The sequence below is a fragment of the Sminthopsis crassicaudata genome, chromosome 2, assembly GCF_048593235.1.
Source record: "Sminthopsis crassicaudata isolate SCR6 chromosome 2, ASM4859323v1, whole genome shotgun sequence".
Lineage (NCBI taxonomy): Eukaryota > Metazoa > Chordata > Mammalia > Dasyuromorphia > Dasyuridae > Sminthopsis > Sminthopsis crassicaudata.
This window is the reverse complement of record NC_133618.1, coordinates 610,213,348-610,230,012: the sequence shown is the minus strand read 5'-3', so window position 1 is coordinate 610,230,012 and position 16,665 is coordinate 610,213,348. Positions and strand designations below refer to the sequence as shown.

Genomic DNA, 16,665 nt, shown 5'->3' with positions numbered 1-16,665 from the left:
GCCTGGCGTGTCAGTGTGAGGGGCTTTTCGTGAGTGTGTTTGTGGCTCGTGTGTGGGGGTCAGTGCGCGCGCTTCTCCAGCGCCCACCCCGGGCTGTCGCCCCTACTTCCAGCTGAGACCCCCCTTCCCCTCCTCTGAGCCGCAGCGCGCCCGCCCCACCCCCGCCCCAGCGCCCCAGCACCCGGCCCCCTCCTTTGCGGTGCTCCGGGGTTACACCTTTGAAACTGCCCGCGGCTCCACTGGAGCTGAGTGGCCGTTTGAAGACTGTGGCGGCTGGGGCCGGAGAGAGCCGGGAGGGACGGGAGAGGAGGAGTCAGGGCTGATATTTGTGCCTTTAGATTGATGGATGACTGCTGGATGTGAGTGTGTGTGTGCGCGCGAGAGGGTGTGAGTGTGAGTGTGTGTGTGTGTGTGTGTGTGTGTGTGTGTGTGTGTGTGTGTGTGTGTGTGCTCGCGGCTTTCCCATTTTCCTCTTCGCAGCAATCAGGGAGGGAGGGAGGGAGACGGAGAGAGGCAGGGAGGGAGGAAGGGAGGGAAAGAGAGGGGGAGAAATAGGAGAGCGAGATAAGCTCACTCCAGAGGAGAACTCCATCCATCCAGAGAGGCAGTGCGGTAGCTACCGGGAGAGGAAGGGGCTTTGCATCCAGAAAGACACTTCTGAAGCATCAGAAGAAAGAAGCTTTTCCTCCCTCTCTCCCCCCCATCTCCTTCCTCCCCCGCCTTGTTTTTACCTGGAATTACACACAAACCTGTGTGGTGCTTGGGGCCAAACCTAGGACTGTAATGGTCAAAGGATCCGGTCTTCTGGCACTGAAACAGGACTGTGTGTGGGTACCATGGCTCTGAACCACAGCGGCGGCCACTCAGCTTGGCGCCGGCCGGAGGTCTGGCTCCTGGTGTGGAATGCTGCACAGGGACGACTGTGGATTGCCATGGCATGGGGCTCAGAGCCGTGCCCAAAAACATCCCGCGCAACACTGAGAGACTGTGAGTATGGGGACCTTTTTCCTTATGTCTATTCCCAGTGGGGAGCAGTGGGGAGTCTCCCGCGTTAGCCCCTGGAATCGCTCCCAGCCTAGATTTGATTCCTAGTCTGGAGGGCACAGTTTGGGGCCCTGGATAGAAAACCATTGGATTGGTCAGTGGAGCTGAGGTTATTTCCTGAGCCAAGAGCACAGCTGCTTGCCTCTTCTTGATTCAAATAGCCCTCCCTAGGGTTGTAAGCTCCCTGGCTCCCCCATCCTCACTCACACCTGCACCCCTAGCCCTCCTCCCCCCTCTTATTATGTGATGCTGAATTGATCTAGTAACTCTGTTTTCAGGGTGCTTCAGAATCTCTTAGAGATAATCCTTATGGCACCCCCGTGGAATGGAGATAGTCACATACTTTATCAAGCAGGAAACCCCATTTTGGGGTTCTGTGGCCTTGGAATAAGGGTGTATTTGCATGTGGGTGTGTTTGCATTTGGCTTTTGCGGGCAAGAAGGCTGCTGAGCTGCTGCTGGGCTGTCTTGGGTGCTCAGTTGAGGCTCTTCCCGTCTCCTTTTCCCTATTGTTTGTCCTGGTGCAGTATCCTTTCCTTGGCAGGTATCACCCATTAGTTTTCCTCCTTACCCCTCTTCATCTCCAGTTCATATAAACAATGGAATGAAACATGTCACAGCGTAGCCTTGGGACATCTTTGATATTGGGAGCTTGGGTTGTGACTGATCGGGTTTATCAGAGGGGATGTGGATAAGCCTGACAGAGGCGTGGGGGAGGGAGACCTGGGAAACACTGGCCCCCAAACAGAGCTGCTGACAATACTCTTGTCCCCCTGTTCCTGCTATGGGGCAGTGTGCTCTTTTTAACAAGGTTAAGGAGAGATTAGCTATTTTAAGTAATAAAAACCTCATTTCTACTCACTGCCCTCATCCTACCCTTACTCCTTCCTTTGAATTCTTGAAGAGACTATATGTCTTTTATAGTTCTCCTGGAGCACTGCTGGATGACAGAGTGTATGGGTAGCATGTGTATTTACAGAGCTTAGTAATGTGCTTAGAGCTTTATCCACGCTCTGTATATGCAAATTTGTAGTGTCTATTGCTCCACACCAATAGTACATCCCGTTTTGCATCTACAGGATACATGCGTGTGTATGATGGATTTTTGGACACACACAGAGCCTTTGTACTAGGAGAGAGGTTATTGCACCAGTGGATTTTGGAACGGGAATTTGTAGGGGGGCCGTGCTGTCTCCTTTGAAGCCAGTCTGTCCTTTCTTCCCACACTCCTGTGCAAATCCAGTAGCTCTCAATCAAAGAGACCATATTTTGATAACTTTTTCACACATTTTCATCGCTCCCAGCAGGTCAGAGACAGAAATCTGACCCTAAGGGGATCATTTTTCTCCATGAAACTTTATGTACTAAGGTCAACAATTAGGAAGCAGACATTTTCCCTTAGAACCTTCTACTGTCCAATTCTGTAAGTTTCTCCAGTTATGTCCTCGGAAGTGTACTAGCCATTTGTGGTCAAATAGGGGACAGGGAGGTTACGTGGGGATTAAGATTCTGCTTCTGAATTCTGAAATAGGGAAGGGTTGGAATCCTTGATGACATTCATCAATTCTGTTTATTCCTTCTTCAGGTCTATCAGCATAGAGCCAGGGACAGAGTAGAACCAAATAGTTGCTCTGATGAGAGCTGCTTCTTTGAGAAGAAGTAGTTCTATGGACAGACATTTGTCCTTTTGAATTCCTGAGTTTGTAAGACTTCCCAAGCTTCCCTCCTCTCTATTTCCATCTCTGTTTGCTCATTTGAAACAGTGGCAAGCTCTGCATTCTCTGATATGTATGTAGCAGTTCTTCTGCAGTGTTTCCCTCCCTGAATAACTCCATTCTCCTTTGAAATTTTTTGTTGTTTTTGAAAAGATTTGATCATTTATTTTTTGGTCTTGGTTTCTTTTTCCCTCCTGCCCCACTCAGTGTAATTTTTTAAAACTCTCTTAAACTATTTAACTTTATACAATGAAGTGAGATGGAATCCAAATTACTGTTAGACAAATAGAGTTAAGGTAGGCTGAGTGACAAAGGGGAAGACTTTGTATTTTGCCCCAGGAGTAAATTATTCTGGAAGAAAGAGGAGAAGTCTAATTTTTACTTTTTGGGGTCAGGAGAGAATTAGGTTTTGAGCAAGGTTCTGATACTAACTGTGTGATATTGGGCAAGTCATTTGAGCTCATAAGCCTCAGTTTCCCTCTCTGTAAAATGGGAATGAGATTTCATAAAGCATCAATTTAACAGGATTATCATCTGGAAAGTTCTTTGCAAACCTTAAAAGACATCATAGAAGTGTGTATTATTTTTATCATCTGCTGATTTGGAGTTGAGAGAAATAGTTGAAATAAATATGATGTTTATTTTAAATGGAACAAGAAAGAGCTACTTAGTAAAGAAAAGAGAATTTAAAAAACAAAAAATTTGACAGAGACAAGAAAGAGTGCACATGTGGACTTAAAATAACAGTGGTAAATTTGTCTCTCTAATCAATATGGGTGTTGAGCACTATCAGTGACTGAAACAGCAGCTTCTTCTGAGGCTGTGAAATTTTTATAGTCTGCAGCTGTGCATTTCTCTTTTGTCCTCTGGGTAGTTTCTATGGCAGCCTGTGTGGCCAAGCAACTTTATGATCCCATATTCCATAACACTGGTTAGTCTCGTCTCCCTCAAATGATGTGGAATCATCCCTGGATTCCAGCAGAGGCATCTACAGAAAAGCTCACCAGAGGCCCTCACAGCTGCTAAGGAAATGCAGTTCAGTTAGTGAAGCTATAGGGGGTGAGTTAGGAGAGGGAGAGGGTATGCTAAATAATTTACTGTAATGGAACAATTAAAATAAAGAACTTAGGAGTAAGGGTCAGGCATCCCAGAAAGCATCTTCCTATTTGTTGGGCCAGGATTCAGAGGAAACTACTCTTGTCTAGCTTTTTTAAAAATAAGAAATATTCTACTTTGATTAAATATATGGATCTTTATTATTAAAATCTATATAAAATTGAAATTTTATTAAATGCAAAATGACTATATCTTAAGTTATGGGAAATAGCTGATTATTAAAATGAAGGCCATCAGGATTATTTTTCTGTGTGTTGTTAGTCCATCAACTAGTTAGGATAAAGGTCAAAATAAACATCAACTCAATAAGAAGGCTAAAGATGAATAGGTGACTTTAAACAGTAGCAACATTTTCAACCTGACCTATTCAGATGAGTTAGTGAGGCTTATTAGTGGGAAATGGGGGGAAAAGGCAAAAGATACTGACCTTGTCACCATTTCCTACAAAATTTTAACTAATGTAAAACAGTTCTACAACAAAGAGGGCAAAAGAACCTAGAATTCTCCTTAATCAGGAAACTCTTAATCTCCTTGACAGATAAAGGTGACAGGCCAGGGTAATAATGGTTTAGGGTACATAATCATTTGTAAAACACTTCCTAGCAGGATGGCAGAATGATAGCAGCAATAGTGTCTTCTTTCACATCAAAAAACAGTGGTGGCAAAAACAAGTATTCAAAAAGATTGACATGAGACCCAAATGAGCCATATTATCCCAAGAGCATTCATGGATGATGAAAGTGGCAGAAGGACAACAAATATATGTAAAATGGAACAAATTTGTCAATGTCTTTATAACTACTTATTTACATCATCAGTGACAGACAAACTACTGATTTTGGATCCTAGTCCCTTTGGGAGAATCATAAAGGTATCCAGTGTACAATGCAGGTCAAGTATAGGACAGCTATTTATTTCCTTCACATAGAAAAAGGGCTTAAAACACAAACCCCCCACAAGTACATATTAACAAAGACTTAACACATGATTTAGCAATTCATACTCTTTTTATACTCTACTAGGAATATAGGAGTAAAATATTACAACTCTTGAATTGAGTTTCCACATTTGGCTCTGTACTTTTAGAACTACTACTTCAAAGTTCATGGTTTTTTTGGCCAGCTGGGACAGCATGGGCTCAATCTCTAGGTGATAATTCTCTTTTCTAAGGTGAGTATAATGGTAGAAAAAATTTCAAATTTCTTTAACTGAGCAGCTAAAATTCCTCTAACTGAGGAACCAGGAATGCCTGACGACTTGGACTCAAGGCTTTCCATACTGAAAACATCCATCTCAGGATCGATGTTTAGTTTTCTATATTCAGGCAAAGAAACACAAAGCAGAAGAGGCAGAAGGATATTGAGACCCAGGCCCAGATTTACCTCGACAGCACATATACATTCTGTCATGTAGGAACTGATACATAATTAGTAGGTGTTGGTGATGGTAGGGAAAGTGAGTCTTCTTGTCTCTCTCCCTCACCTCCTCATCAGAGGAAATCCCAGTAAGAATTCCATTGCATATGTTAAGGAGAGAGGAAGAAAAGAGTGAGAACAGAAGTTTTTTGTTTGTTTGTTTGTTTTTCATTCAAAAAAAGTCTACTTAGTGAACAGCTCTTCCTGGCTCCTTGGCTAGCCCTCTTTTGCAGCTTCATTTATATAGCAAAACCTTAAAGTCCTATATAAATGCTAGTTATTCTTATTTGAGGGAAGTAGTAGATGGAATCCAGGAAGATATGAGGTTAAATCTGGCTTCAGACACTCTGTGACCCTGAGCAAATCACTTAACTCTTTTGGCCTCAGTTTCCTCATTTATAAAATGAACTACAAAAAGAAGTGGCAAATCACTTCCCATGGTTTTGCCAAGAAAATCCTAAATGGGGTCATGAAGAATTAGACATAACTGAAACAACTTATCAACAACAAATTATTTGGAAGCCGGTTGATATAGTTGATAGATTGCTGGACTCCAAGTCAAGAAGAACTAGATTCAAAAACTGTTTTAGCCACTTCCTAGTTGTGTGACCCTGGGGCAAGAAACTTAATCTATGTCTACTTCAGTAGCTTCATCTTAAAAAAACGAGGATAATAATAGCATTTACCTCCCAGGGTTGTTGTGAGAATCAAATGAGGTACCATATGTAAAGCATTGTGCAAACCCAAGGGCCCTCTATCCATCATAGCTAGCTAGCTGCTGTCATCACCAAGACCAAGGCTTGGCTGTGTCACTCTAAATTCTTTCAGAACTAAGCATATGCTTCCCAAGAGACAACTGTTCAATGACCCTCTGATTATTAATGACAAACAAGGAATAAAACAGTCAGATATGTATTTACCAATGGTGCATGCTGCTGTCATGGAGGATGTTTTGTATGGGGCATGAATGGAGAAAGGATTATACATAACAAAGTCTAGATTAGATGCTTCTTTTTGTGTATGATATTGCTGAATCATAAAACCTGGAGTTGGAAGGAAATTTAGAGGTTCCCTAGCCCATCCCAAATCTGAAAAAAGATGCCTTCCATCAAATAATCTAACAAATAGTCATCTGGAAAGGTTTTTAAAAATAGTCATCTGACTTTTGCTTAAAGGCCTTTGGAGAAGGGAAATGTATCAGCTCCTAAGATTGTCCGTTTTAATTTTTGGATAATTCAAATTGTTAGGGAGTTCTTTCTATTTTTCCCCCTTTATTATAGCTTTTTATTTACAAGATATATGCATGGGTAATTTTTCATCATTGACCCTTGCAAAACCTTCGGTTCCAATTTTTCCCCTCCTTTCCCCCATCCCCTCCCCTAGATAGCAGGCAGTCCAATACATGTTAAATACGTTAAATACAATATATGTATGCATATATATGCAGTTATCTTGCTGCACAAGAAAAATTGGATTTAGAAAGAATGCAAAAATAACCTGAGAAAGAAAATAAAATGCAAGCAAACAATAACAGAAGGAGTAGAAATGCTATGTTGTGATCCACACTCATTTCCTATAATTCTTTCGCTGGGTGTAGCTGGTTCTCTTCATTATTTAACAATTGGAACTGATTTGGATCATCTCATTGTTGAAGAGGGCCACTAGGGAATTCTTTCTTACATTGAGCCCAAATCTGTATCTTTGCTACTTATTGTTTCTAAGTCTGCCCTTTGCAGACAAGCAGATCAAACCATATCTTTTTTTTTCTTTTCTGAGAATTATCCATGATTTGAGAGTTAGAAAATATCCAATAGGAATCCTAATTACAAAATGTCTGACAAATGGTCACCCAGCTTCTGCTTTCAAGCCTTCAGGCCTTCAAGGCAGCCTGTTCCACTGAGGGACAGCTCTAATTATTTGGAAAATTTTAATGTGAAGCTTATATTTGCTCCTTTTTAAGTTCTACTCAGTAGTCCTGGTTCTTCCCTTTACACTTTGTCCTCCCATGGACAAATAGAACAAACTGACTCCCTCTTTTACATGATAGTCTTTTAAATACTTGAAGACAGCCATTATATCCATCCTTCCTCTCAAACCTTTTAGCCATCCTTGTTATCCTATTCTGGATGCTCTCCAGATTCTAAATGTATTTCTTAAATTGTTGCACTCAGAACTGAACAGAATTATCAAGATGGGACTTCTTAAACTTTTCCCACTTGTGACCTCTTTCCATCCTAGTTATGTAGATATATAAAATAGATATACAAATCAAACATTTGTTGATAATAAATCATGATTTCATGACCTCCACATTCAATTATGAGACACAAACCACAGTTTAAAAAGCTGGGCTCTAGATGAGATCTGATGAGGATGGATTAGAGAGGAATTACCACCTTGGATGTCTATTTTAATGAAATCTGAGATTGCATTGGCTTTTTTTTTTAAAATTGCTGATTCTTATTGACTTTACAATCCACTAACTCTCCTACATCTTTTTTTTTGACAAACTTCTTCCTCCCCTACTGTGAAGTTGATTTTTTAACACTCAAGTATAGAACTTTATATTTATCCCTATTGAAATTTCATCTTCTTAAATTCAGCCCAATGTTAGATCTAGCCTGTGAAAATCTTTTTGGATCCTGGCACTGTCATCCATTGTTGGCTATCCCTCTCAGATTTGTGTCATTTACAGTGCTGAAAACTGCTATTTATGCCTTTATCCAAGTCCTTTATAAAAACTGCTTTGCCCAGGGCTAACCACAAATCTCTTATGTATTCTATTGGAGATGACTTATCACATTGACCTTGAACCAGGAACAACTAACTGCTCTTTGAGTCCAGTCCATCCAACCAGTTATGACTCATCTAACTTTATCTTCTAGACCCCAGCTTCTTGAAATGTGATTCATGACCCCATAAGGGGTCTCATAATTGAATATGGGGGTTGTGAAATTATGATTTATTATTAGTAAATGTTTGATTTACATATCTATTTTATGTACCGATGTACCCAAAATTTTTGGGGGGAGAAAAAGGGTCATTAGCAGAAAACATTTAAGAAGCCCTGAATTTCTGAAAGAAGGTAGAGAGGTGCTTTACTAGAAGCTTTGAAACAATGTAGATAGGAATATATCCACTGCATTCCCCTGTTCTAATGGTTGCCTAACTCAAATGAAAAAAGTGAATTTTCCAGCGAGTTGTATTTGCCTTCTTGAGTTTTTCATTTACTTAATTTTGTGATTTCAAAACAATATGAAATGAATACATGAAATGAAATGAAAAAAAAATGAGGCTAGCCTTGCAAGATCTGTTCTTAATGAGCTTTGTTGGCTTGTCTAGTTTTCATCATTAAAAAAAGTCTTAGCTTTATTTTTATTTTTATTTTTTATTTAATAAAGCTCAATACTGGAGCTGATTGGGTGTATCAACAGACAGAGTACCTGCTTTAGAATCAGGAGGATCTCAATTCAAATGTGACCTCAGGTATTTAATACTTATTAGCTGTTTGTCCCTATACACGTCACTTTACTCCATTACCTGTCCAAAAAAGAAAAAAAAATCAACAACAATAACAACCACAAACAAAAAACAAAAAAGCTTAAAACTGCTTTAAAACTTTTGGGATACCCTGTGTGATTTGGATTTTATCCAGCAATTATTGCTTTAGGGACTAATACAGAACCGTAACACCAATTTAGAAGCTCTAAGATAAAAGAGAAAAGCAGGAAAGTCTCCTTGAACTTATTAGTATATATATGTATGTATGTATATAGTTGTTGGCCATTATCACTTCCATTAGAATGAGAGCTTCTTGAGGGGTCAGCATCTGTTCTTTGTCTTTCTCCCAGCTTCCTTGGCTTATTTTATGTCCCATTTTAAATCCCACCTTCTACAAGAAGCCTTTCTCAATCCTTATTTCTCTCTTGATTGTCTCTAATTTATTCTATATATACCTTCTATGTCCATAGTGATTTGAATGTTATCTTTCCCATTAGATCATGAACTTTTTGAGGGTCAGGACTATTTTTAATCTTTCTTTTTATCTCCAGCACTTAGCACAGTGCCTATCACACATAGGTGCTTAATAAATGCTTATTAATGACTTTTTTTTTCTGAAGCTTTTTCCATTTTACTTGACTGGAACTGAAATGTTTTATTGTCAGTTTAGTTTCAGAGATTTATTTTTAAACTCAGATCCATGTCTTCTCGAACACTTCTGTCCATAGTGTTTTGACTTGGTAGGGATATTCATGAACATGGAGAAGGAAGTCCTCTGCAAAGGGGGAAAGGAACAAACATTTATTAACTACTACTATGTGCTAAAGGGATTACAAATAGCCTACTGCATCCTTATAAGACCTTTGGGAGGTAGATACTACTCTCAACTCCATTTTATAAGAAACTGAGGCAGGCAGAGGATAAGTGTCTGAGCTCAGAGTTGAACTCAGGTTGTGTGACTCCAGGTCCAGCCCTCTGTGCACTATATCTTCTGATTCCTTTTTGAACTGCAAAGTTTATTCTCTTCACTCTGTATCTTGGTGTAAAGCTCTACTTAACAAACCTCGTTTCCCGCCCTGAGATCCAGTCTTGGACTTTGCATTGCCTGACATTTGCAAGTAGTTATCTATCCCCTATCTCCACCTTCCCTTTCCATTGGCTCTCTTCCCAAGTTTTTGGATTTCTGTGGATGGCATTATTATCTTTCTGACTCTTAAGCTTGAAACTTGAAAAACCTTTGACTTTCTTCTTTGCCCTCACTGTCACACAAACTATTAGTTTCTTAATTCTATTTCTCTTACCTCTATCTGTCCTTTCTTCTTCATTTATAGCCTGATAGTCCAGTGTTTATTTCCTTTTACCAAGACTACTATAATAATCCCCTAGACTTCCCTGACTAAGTTATCCTTCACACAGCTGTGTAATCTTTCTCCATTATTGCTCAGCTCACAAACCTTCAATGGCTTTCTATTGTCCATCAGAGAAAATATAGCTTGACACAGATTTCATTGCTAGAAGGGAAGTTTAGAATTCATATACTCCAGGGCTTCTTAAACTTTCCCCACTTGTGTCCCCGTTTCACCTTATCTTTCCAGGTAATTTCCCATGACTTTGTTGACATAGGAAGGACATCTTTATACACTCCAATATATGGATGCTCTATATCCCCCTTGGCAGTGCTCATTACTATGCAATAGAACCCTTTCTTCCAGTTCAAGAGTCCAAGCTATGCAGGATATAGTTTGGAGAGCAGGACCCAAGAATTAGTGAATTGGAAAAAGGATTTGAATTTTAGCATACAAGATACAAACAAACATCTTATGTACTTTCTTCTAAGAATATTAAAAAACTTTATTCTCATTTAACTCAAACTATCTTTGCATTTGTATACTTTTGCCATTTTTAGGAGGATGGAAATATTACAAAATTTAGGGGGAAGGAAACAATAATCTTTTAATGCTAAAAAATTAAAGGAAGCCTCCCCTCACTATTTCATTCATTCCCATCGTCCCCACCACCACCCTCTGCTTCTTCCCTTAATCTAGGTTGTCACTTGAAAGTGAAAGGAAGCTCTGATAAACTGGGAATTCCCAGGTTCCTGGTGACTGTAAATTTCTATGTCCCCTTAAATGAAAAAAAGGAATGCCTGGCAGGATACCAGCTTGCCCTGAAGCAGCTTTTGAGGATTGACCCATATTCTTTATTCCCATCCTGCTCCCCCCACCCTAATTGTTTAAAAATGAATATTTTACTGTTTTTTTTTAAACTTTACTGCCATTTCTTAATCCCAGCACTTCCCCCCACCTTTCCAACTCTTCCCTTGTAAAAGAAGTAGAGTTAAACAAAGCCAGCCAGCCAGCCCATTGGCTATTTTTGTCAATGTGGGCCTCCTGCCACTCCTAGGGCTAACCCTCTTCTGAGAATTGGCAGGTGTACTTTTTGTGCATTCTCTAAAGTCAAGCTCGGCCATCATGTCTTTTCCCTTTACCTTCTTGTGGTTTGATTTGTGTGCTTGCTGAGGAGAAGCAGCAGGCAGGATTAGGTGATCTTCAACAGTGCTTTGTGGACATCTGGATGACTGCTCAAGGGGGACTCTGTAGGGAGGAGTCCTTATTAGGGTATAGGTTGGATCTCATGACCTCCAAGGCCCCTCCTGATGGCGACATTCTGTGATTGCACTTAGAAGTTTGGAAGAGGAGGTGGGATGGAGAGGGCAAGATTGGCTCCTGTTATTGGGATCAGCTGGGATATTTGCTGAGCAGCCACCTCCAGTTCACTTCAGTTCAACACTGGCATTAGCAGCTCAGCAGGACTCTTACTTAATGGGATTTTCTTCTCAAGTGCAGTAATTATCGCTATACAAATACTTATTACCCAGAGCAGATGATGACCAGACCTTGTATGGCAGCCACTGAGTGCCTGGTATAGAGTGAACCCTTTTGAGACAGAGGGTCTTGTGTTTTTTTCTGGGGGTTGCAATTGGGATGATCATTTATTCATTCGGCAAACATTTAGTAAACTATGTATAGCAAACATTGAACCAGGTTCTAGGCATGTGAAACCAGAAAGAAAGTCCCTCTTCTGAAGGATCTGTTAGGGCAATACATCATGTATGAGGGAAAACACAAATATATATATATATCTCATACACACATATATATATAGAAAGACATCTCTATAGATCTATATTTCTGTATAACTCTATACACACAATATATACATAGGTAATGTGACTACATACATATACATATATATATCTTTCTATATATATAGCTCTTTCCCTACATATATATATATATACACAACATGTACAGAGAAAGAAATTCAGAGACAAAACAAGAGAAAGAGAGGCAAACAGACAGAGACACACACACACAGAAACAGGGCAAGAGAAAGACAGAAAGAAAGGAGAGAAACAGACACAAAGAGACAGGAAGAAAGAAAAAGAGACAGAGAGAAAGAAAGAGAGAGAGGAGAGAAACATACAGAGAAAGAGACAGAAAGAGACAAACAGAAACAGAGAAGGGAGAGAAATAGACAGAGAGAAAGAGGAGACCGAGAGACAGCCAGAGAGAGAGAGAAAAAGGAGAATAGACATAGAGAAACTGACAGAGAGACAGAGAGAGGGAGAGAAAACATTCGAAGTAATTTCCAGAGGACGGGCATTAGAAACTTGGGGATTCAGGGTGGGTTGCATGTAAGGAAGTTATATTTGCAAGAAAAGTCAACAAGCTCCTACTGCTTTGTTCCCTTGAGCACGTTTGAGCTGAGCCTTGAAGGAAACTAAGGATTCTACAAGGTGCCGATGAGGGCCTTTCACACATGGGGCAGCTTAAGGCTTCCATTGATAGAGAGGATGGAATATCACATATGGGGAAAGGCCATTAGGCCCATTTGGCAGGAATTTATGGTCCATGAAGGACAGTCCTGTTCAGAAAGTCTGCGATAAGCTGCATGGAGCCAGACTGAAGCAAGGCTTTAAATGCTACTATTGCTACACATTTCTGGAATATCTTATTAGATTCAAGGTTAGGCTCTGTGGAACAACAGCAACAGTAACAATAATTAATAGCTGAAATGTATGTAGCATCTTAAGTTTTACAAAGTACTTTATATACTTATATACTTAGAGCCTCAACAGCCCTGAGAGGCTTTGGATGACAACATTCTATTTTACAGATTAGGAAACTATCTCAACAAGGGGAAGTCATTTGCCCATGAATATCTCTAATAACTGTCACAGGCAGCATCTGAGCTGAGAGATCTGATTCCAATTTTATCTAGTATAGGTGGGGAGATAGGACACATCCTTCTTATCATCGTGGTCATGATCATCAGCTAGTATTTATGCAGCACTTCAATGAATGCAAAGTTCCTTACAAATATTATCTCATTTGCTCATCACTACTGGATGATAGGTGTTGTTATTATCCCCATTTTATAGATAAGGAAAATTGAGTCAGACAGTGTGGGTAAATGACCTACCCAGGATCAAACAATTAGTAAAGGTCTGAGGGTACATTAGATCTCTGTTTTCCCTGACTCCAGGACCAGAAATCTATTTTGCCATCTGCTTGCCTCCTATGCATATAAAAGAAGAAAAAAAATCACACACAAGGAAATGTGTCTGTGTTTTGGGGGGATTTCAAATCCAGTTTATTGTAGAATACTTCCTTATCTTAGGTAAGGTAGTAGATAAAATTCTGGAGTTCGAGTCCAAAAAACCTGGAGTAAAATTTTGCCACGCTAGCTGTGTGATCGTATGCAGCTCAACCTACCTCTTGTGATCTCTGTAGTTCAAATCCTTCTGCAGACACTCATTAGCTGTGTGACCCTGAGCAAGCTACTTAAATTGTCTCAGTTTTCTGTCTGCCTGAGTTTGCTCATCTATAAAATGGGAAAATAATAGTTATTATGAAGATCAAATGAGATAAAATTTGTAAAGTGTTTAACACAGTGTCTGGTATGTAGTAGGCACTTAATAAATGCTTGTTTCCCTTTTCCCCTCTATTGGTAGAGTTCTTCTATTAACAAAATCAGAATCTTGACTTTTGTGTGGTTTTGTATTTTATTTTTGTTTTTAATAATAATAGCTTTTAATTTTTTCAAAATATATGCAAATATAATTTTCTACATTCATCCTTATAAAACCAAAATTTTTCTCTCCCTCTTCCTCCATTCCCCTTTCCCTAGACAGCAAGTAATCCAATAAAGGTTAAAAATGTGCAATTTTTCTAAACATATTTCCATATTTATCATGTTGCATAAGAAAAATCAGATCAAAAGGGGGAAAAAGAAAGTAAAAAACAAGCAAGCAAATAACAACAAAGGTGAAAATACTATGTTGTGATACACATTCAGCTCTCGTAGTTCTCTCTCTGGATTTAGATGGAGCATCTTGACATATGTATGTATCATTTGATTTTTTTAGTGCAGAAGGGGCTAAGAAAGGAGACAGGGAGATAAGATGAGTTTGGAAATTGTTGGGGGAGATGTAGAAGTGAACATAGACACAAGTTTTATAGATGAAGACACTGAAGTTTGGAGAGATTGAGTGACTTGTCTAAGCCAGAATTTGAACCCAGGTCTCTAAATCCAATGCTCAGATACCACAGAGTCTTCAGATTATGAATTGAGATGTGAGTCATTTTTTTGTGTGTGGCCAGCTTCTGACTGCTCCCTGGGTTGTGACTTTGGAATATTCTCCCTCATTCTTGGGCCTTTATTGATCTATCAGTGGCCAGTTTCTTAGCCCATCCTGTGATTTCTGATCCCAAGATACAGTAGCTCATAGGATTACAGATTTAAAGCTTCACATGACCTCAGAGGCCATCTAGTTTAATCTTCTCAGTTTACAGATGAAAAACAGAGGCCTATGGAGGTAAAATGATTTTCCTGAAGTTTTCTTTGTTCTTTCAGTCATGTCTGAGTCTTTATTACCCCATAGAGAGTTGGGTTTTTTTTTTTTTTTTTGCAAAAATATTGGAGTGCTTTGCCATTTGTTTCTCCATTTCATTTTTACAGATGATGAAACTGAGACAAACAGTAACCCTGTGTGTGACTTGCCCAGAGTCAGGCAGCTAGGAAGTGTCTGAGACCAGATTTGAACTCAGGAATATCATCTCCCAGATTCTAATGCGCCAAGCAGTAAATGAGGAAAGTGGGATTTGAGCCCAGGGCCTTTGACTCCAAATCCAACTCTCTTTCCATTGTATCACCAAGTAATGAGAGGATTTTTGTTGATATTGAAGAGTGTCCCCTGGATTTCATCTTCCACCAGAGAGGCCCTATGAACAGCCTAGCCCTTGTTGCAGTTTGTGTAGCTTCTAGGGAACATTATGTCCTATCTCTGGGACAGCCTGATTGTTTTCCCATCCTGTTTTCTGGAGCCCAAACCAACAGGGACATCATCCTGGGGCCTTCATGGATGTAAATGGCTTCACGATGCCCAAATTCCCAGATAAACCCATGTCCACCCATGTGACTGTCAGGGCTTCATTCAAACCCACACTCTGGAAGGAAGTTGTAAAACTCAGAGGAGAGAGACACATGTGAGTCTTGTCTCAGGGGTTCTCCTTCTAGGGTTCTCTGCTCTTTCCTCCCCATCCTGGAGCCCAGAAAGATGGCGGCAGTTTATCCCTGGAAGCCTCCAGAATTGTCTTGGAACTGACTTAAGTCAGAAGAAAATGAGGGATGCTTGAGGGGAAGCTTCTCCTTCTCTTCTTGGTTCCTAAGCTGTGTGTTCAACAATTCAACAAGCATTTATTTCTCCTCCTCTCCCTGTACATGTCTTCCATCATTTCTGTCCTGAACACCCAAGTAATACGAATATGCCTCTAATAGCCGCAGTGGGACCATATGGCAACAGACCCTTTTACTTAAGAAATAGTGTGTGATTTAGATCCCTCTTGTTCCTAGGTTGACTGTTGGGGTCAGGGGTCCCATGAAAGTCTCTGTCTCTGTTGCACTCTCTCTCTGTCTTTCTTTCTCTTTCTCTCTCCCTTTCTCTTCTCTCTGTTTCTTCCTCTCTTTGTCTCTGTCTGTCTCTGTCTCTGTCTCTTTCTCTCTGGCTCTATCTCTCTATCTGTCTCTGACTCTGTTTCTCTTTGTCTCTGTCTCTGTCTTTATCTCTGTCTCTCTGTCTCTGACTGTCTCTGTCTTTATCTCTGTCTCTGACTGTCTCTCTTTCTCTCTGTCTGTCTTTGTATCTGTCTCTGTCTCTGTCTTTCTCCCCCTCAAGTCTGGGGACCAGCTTAAGAAAACTTTTCAAAGAGTAGCTGTCCCGCCATCACCAACTCCTCCTCTTTCTCTTTGATTCTTCCCTCAGTTGCCAGGGGTTGGCTCTCTTACCTTGATGTGCTTAGGATACCTGCGCTGACTAGGTACTTTTCCTCCTTAACTCAGCCATGGTATGCGGTGCTTAACTCTTATTGCACAGAGCTTGTGTCTGAGAATCATGAGTGATCCTGGAAATGGTGGCAAGTAGTAAGGTTGCCAGTAACCATGGCAGCAGCAGCTGCTAATGAAGCTTTTGTTGGCTGGTATCCATTTGGGAAGAGTATTCCTGGCCCAGAGTGTTGGGGGAAAAAACAAACAAAGACCATGATGTGCCCAATTCTGCCATTGTTCTAACACCATTTGTAACCAAATTGGTTTTAGTGCAGATTGGTCTAGTGAGCCTCTCTCTTTTGTCTTCCCTTTCCCTTTTGATAGAGATTTGAGTGAATGAGATTTCCAGGGGGACATGCCTCAACTGACTGTTCCTCTTGGACAAGACTTCCTTTGGCTCTTTCCTGTATGACTCTATTGAAAAACAGCTGCCCTCATCCAGCTGGACCAATATCTCCAAGGGAAAAAAGTCAGGAATCTAAGACC

At 40.4% G+C, this 16,665-nt stretch overlaps 1 protein-coding gene across 1 annotated transcript in view; it reads left to right on the top strand.

The window, feature by feature from the left end:
- The first annotated feature begins 518 nt into the window (after positions 1-518).
- Positions 519-16,665, top strand: part of SLIT1 (slit guidance ligand 1) — a 247,773-nt gene continuing 231,626 nt past the window's right edge. Inside the window, 2 exon segments of the mRNA XM_074295970.1 lie at positions 519-903; positions 906-987. Coding sequence (XP_074152071.1) covers positions 837-903; positions 906-987 — 149 coding nt within the window. The 5' untranslated portion in view covers positions 519-836.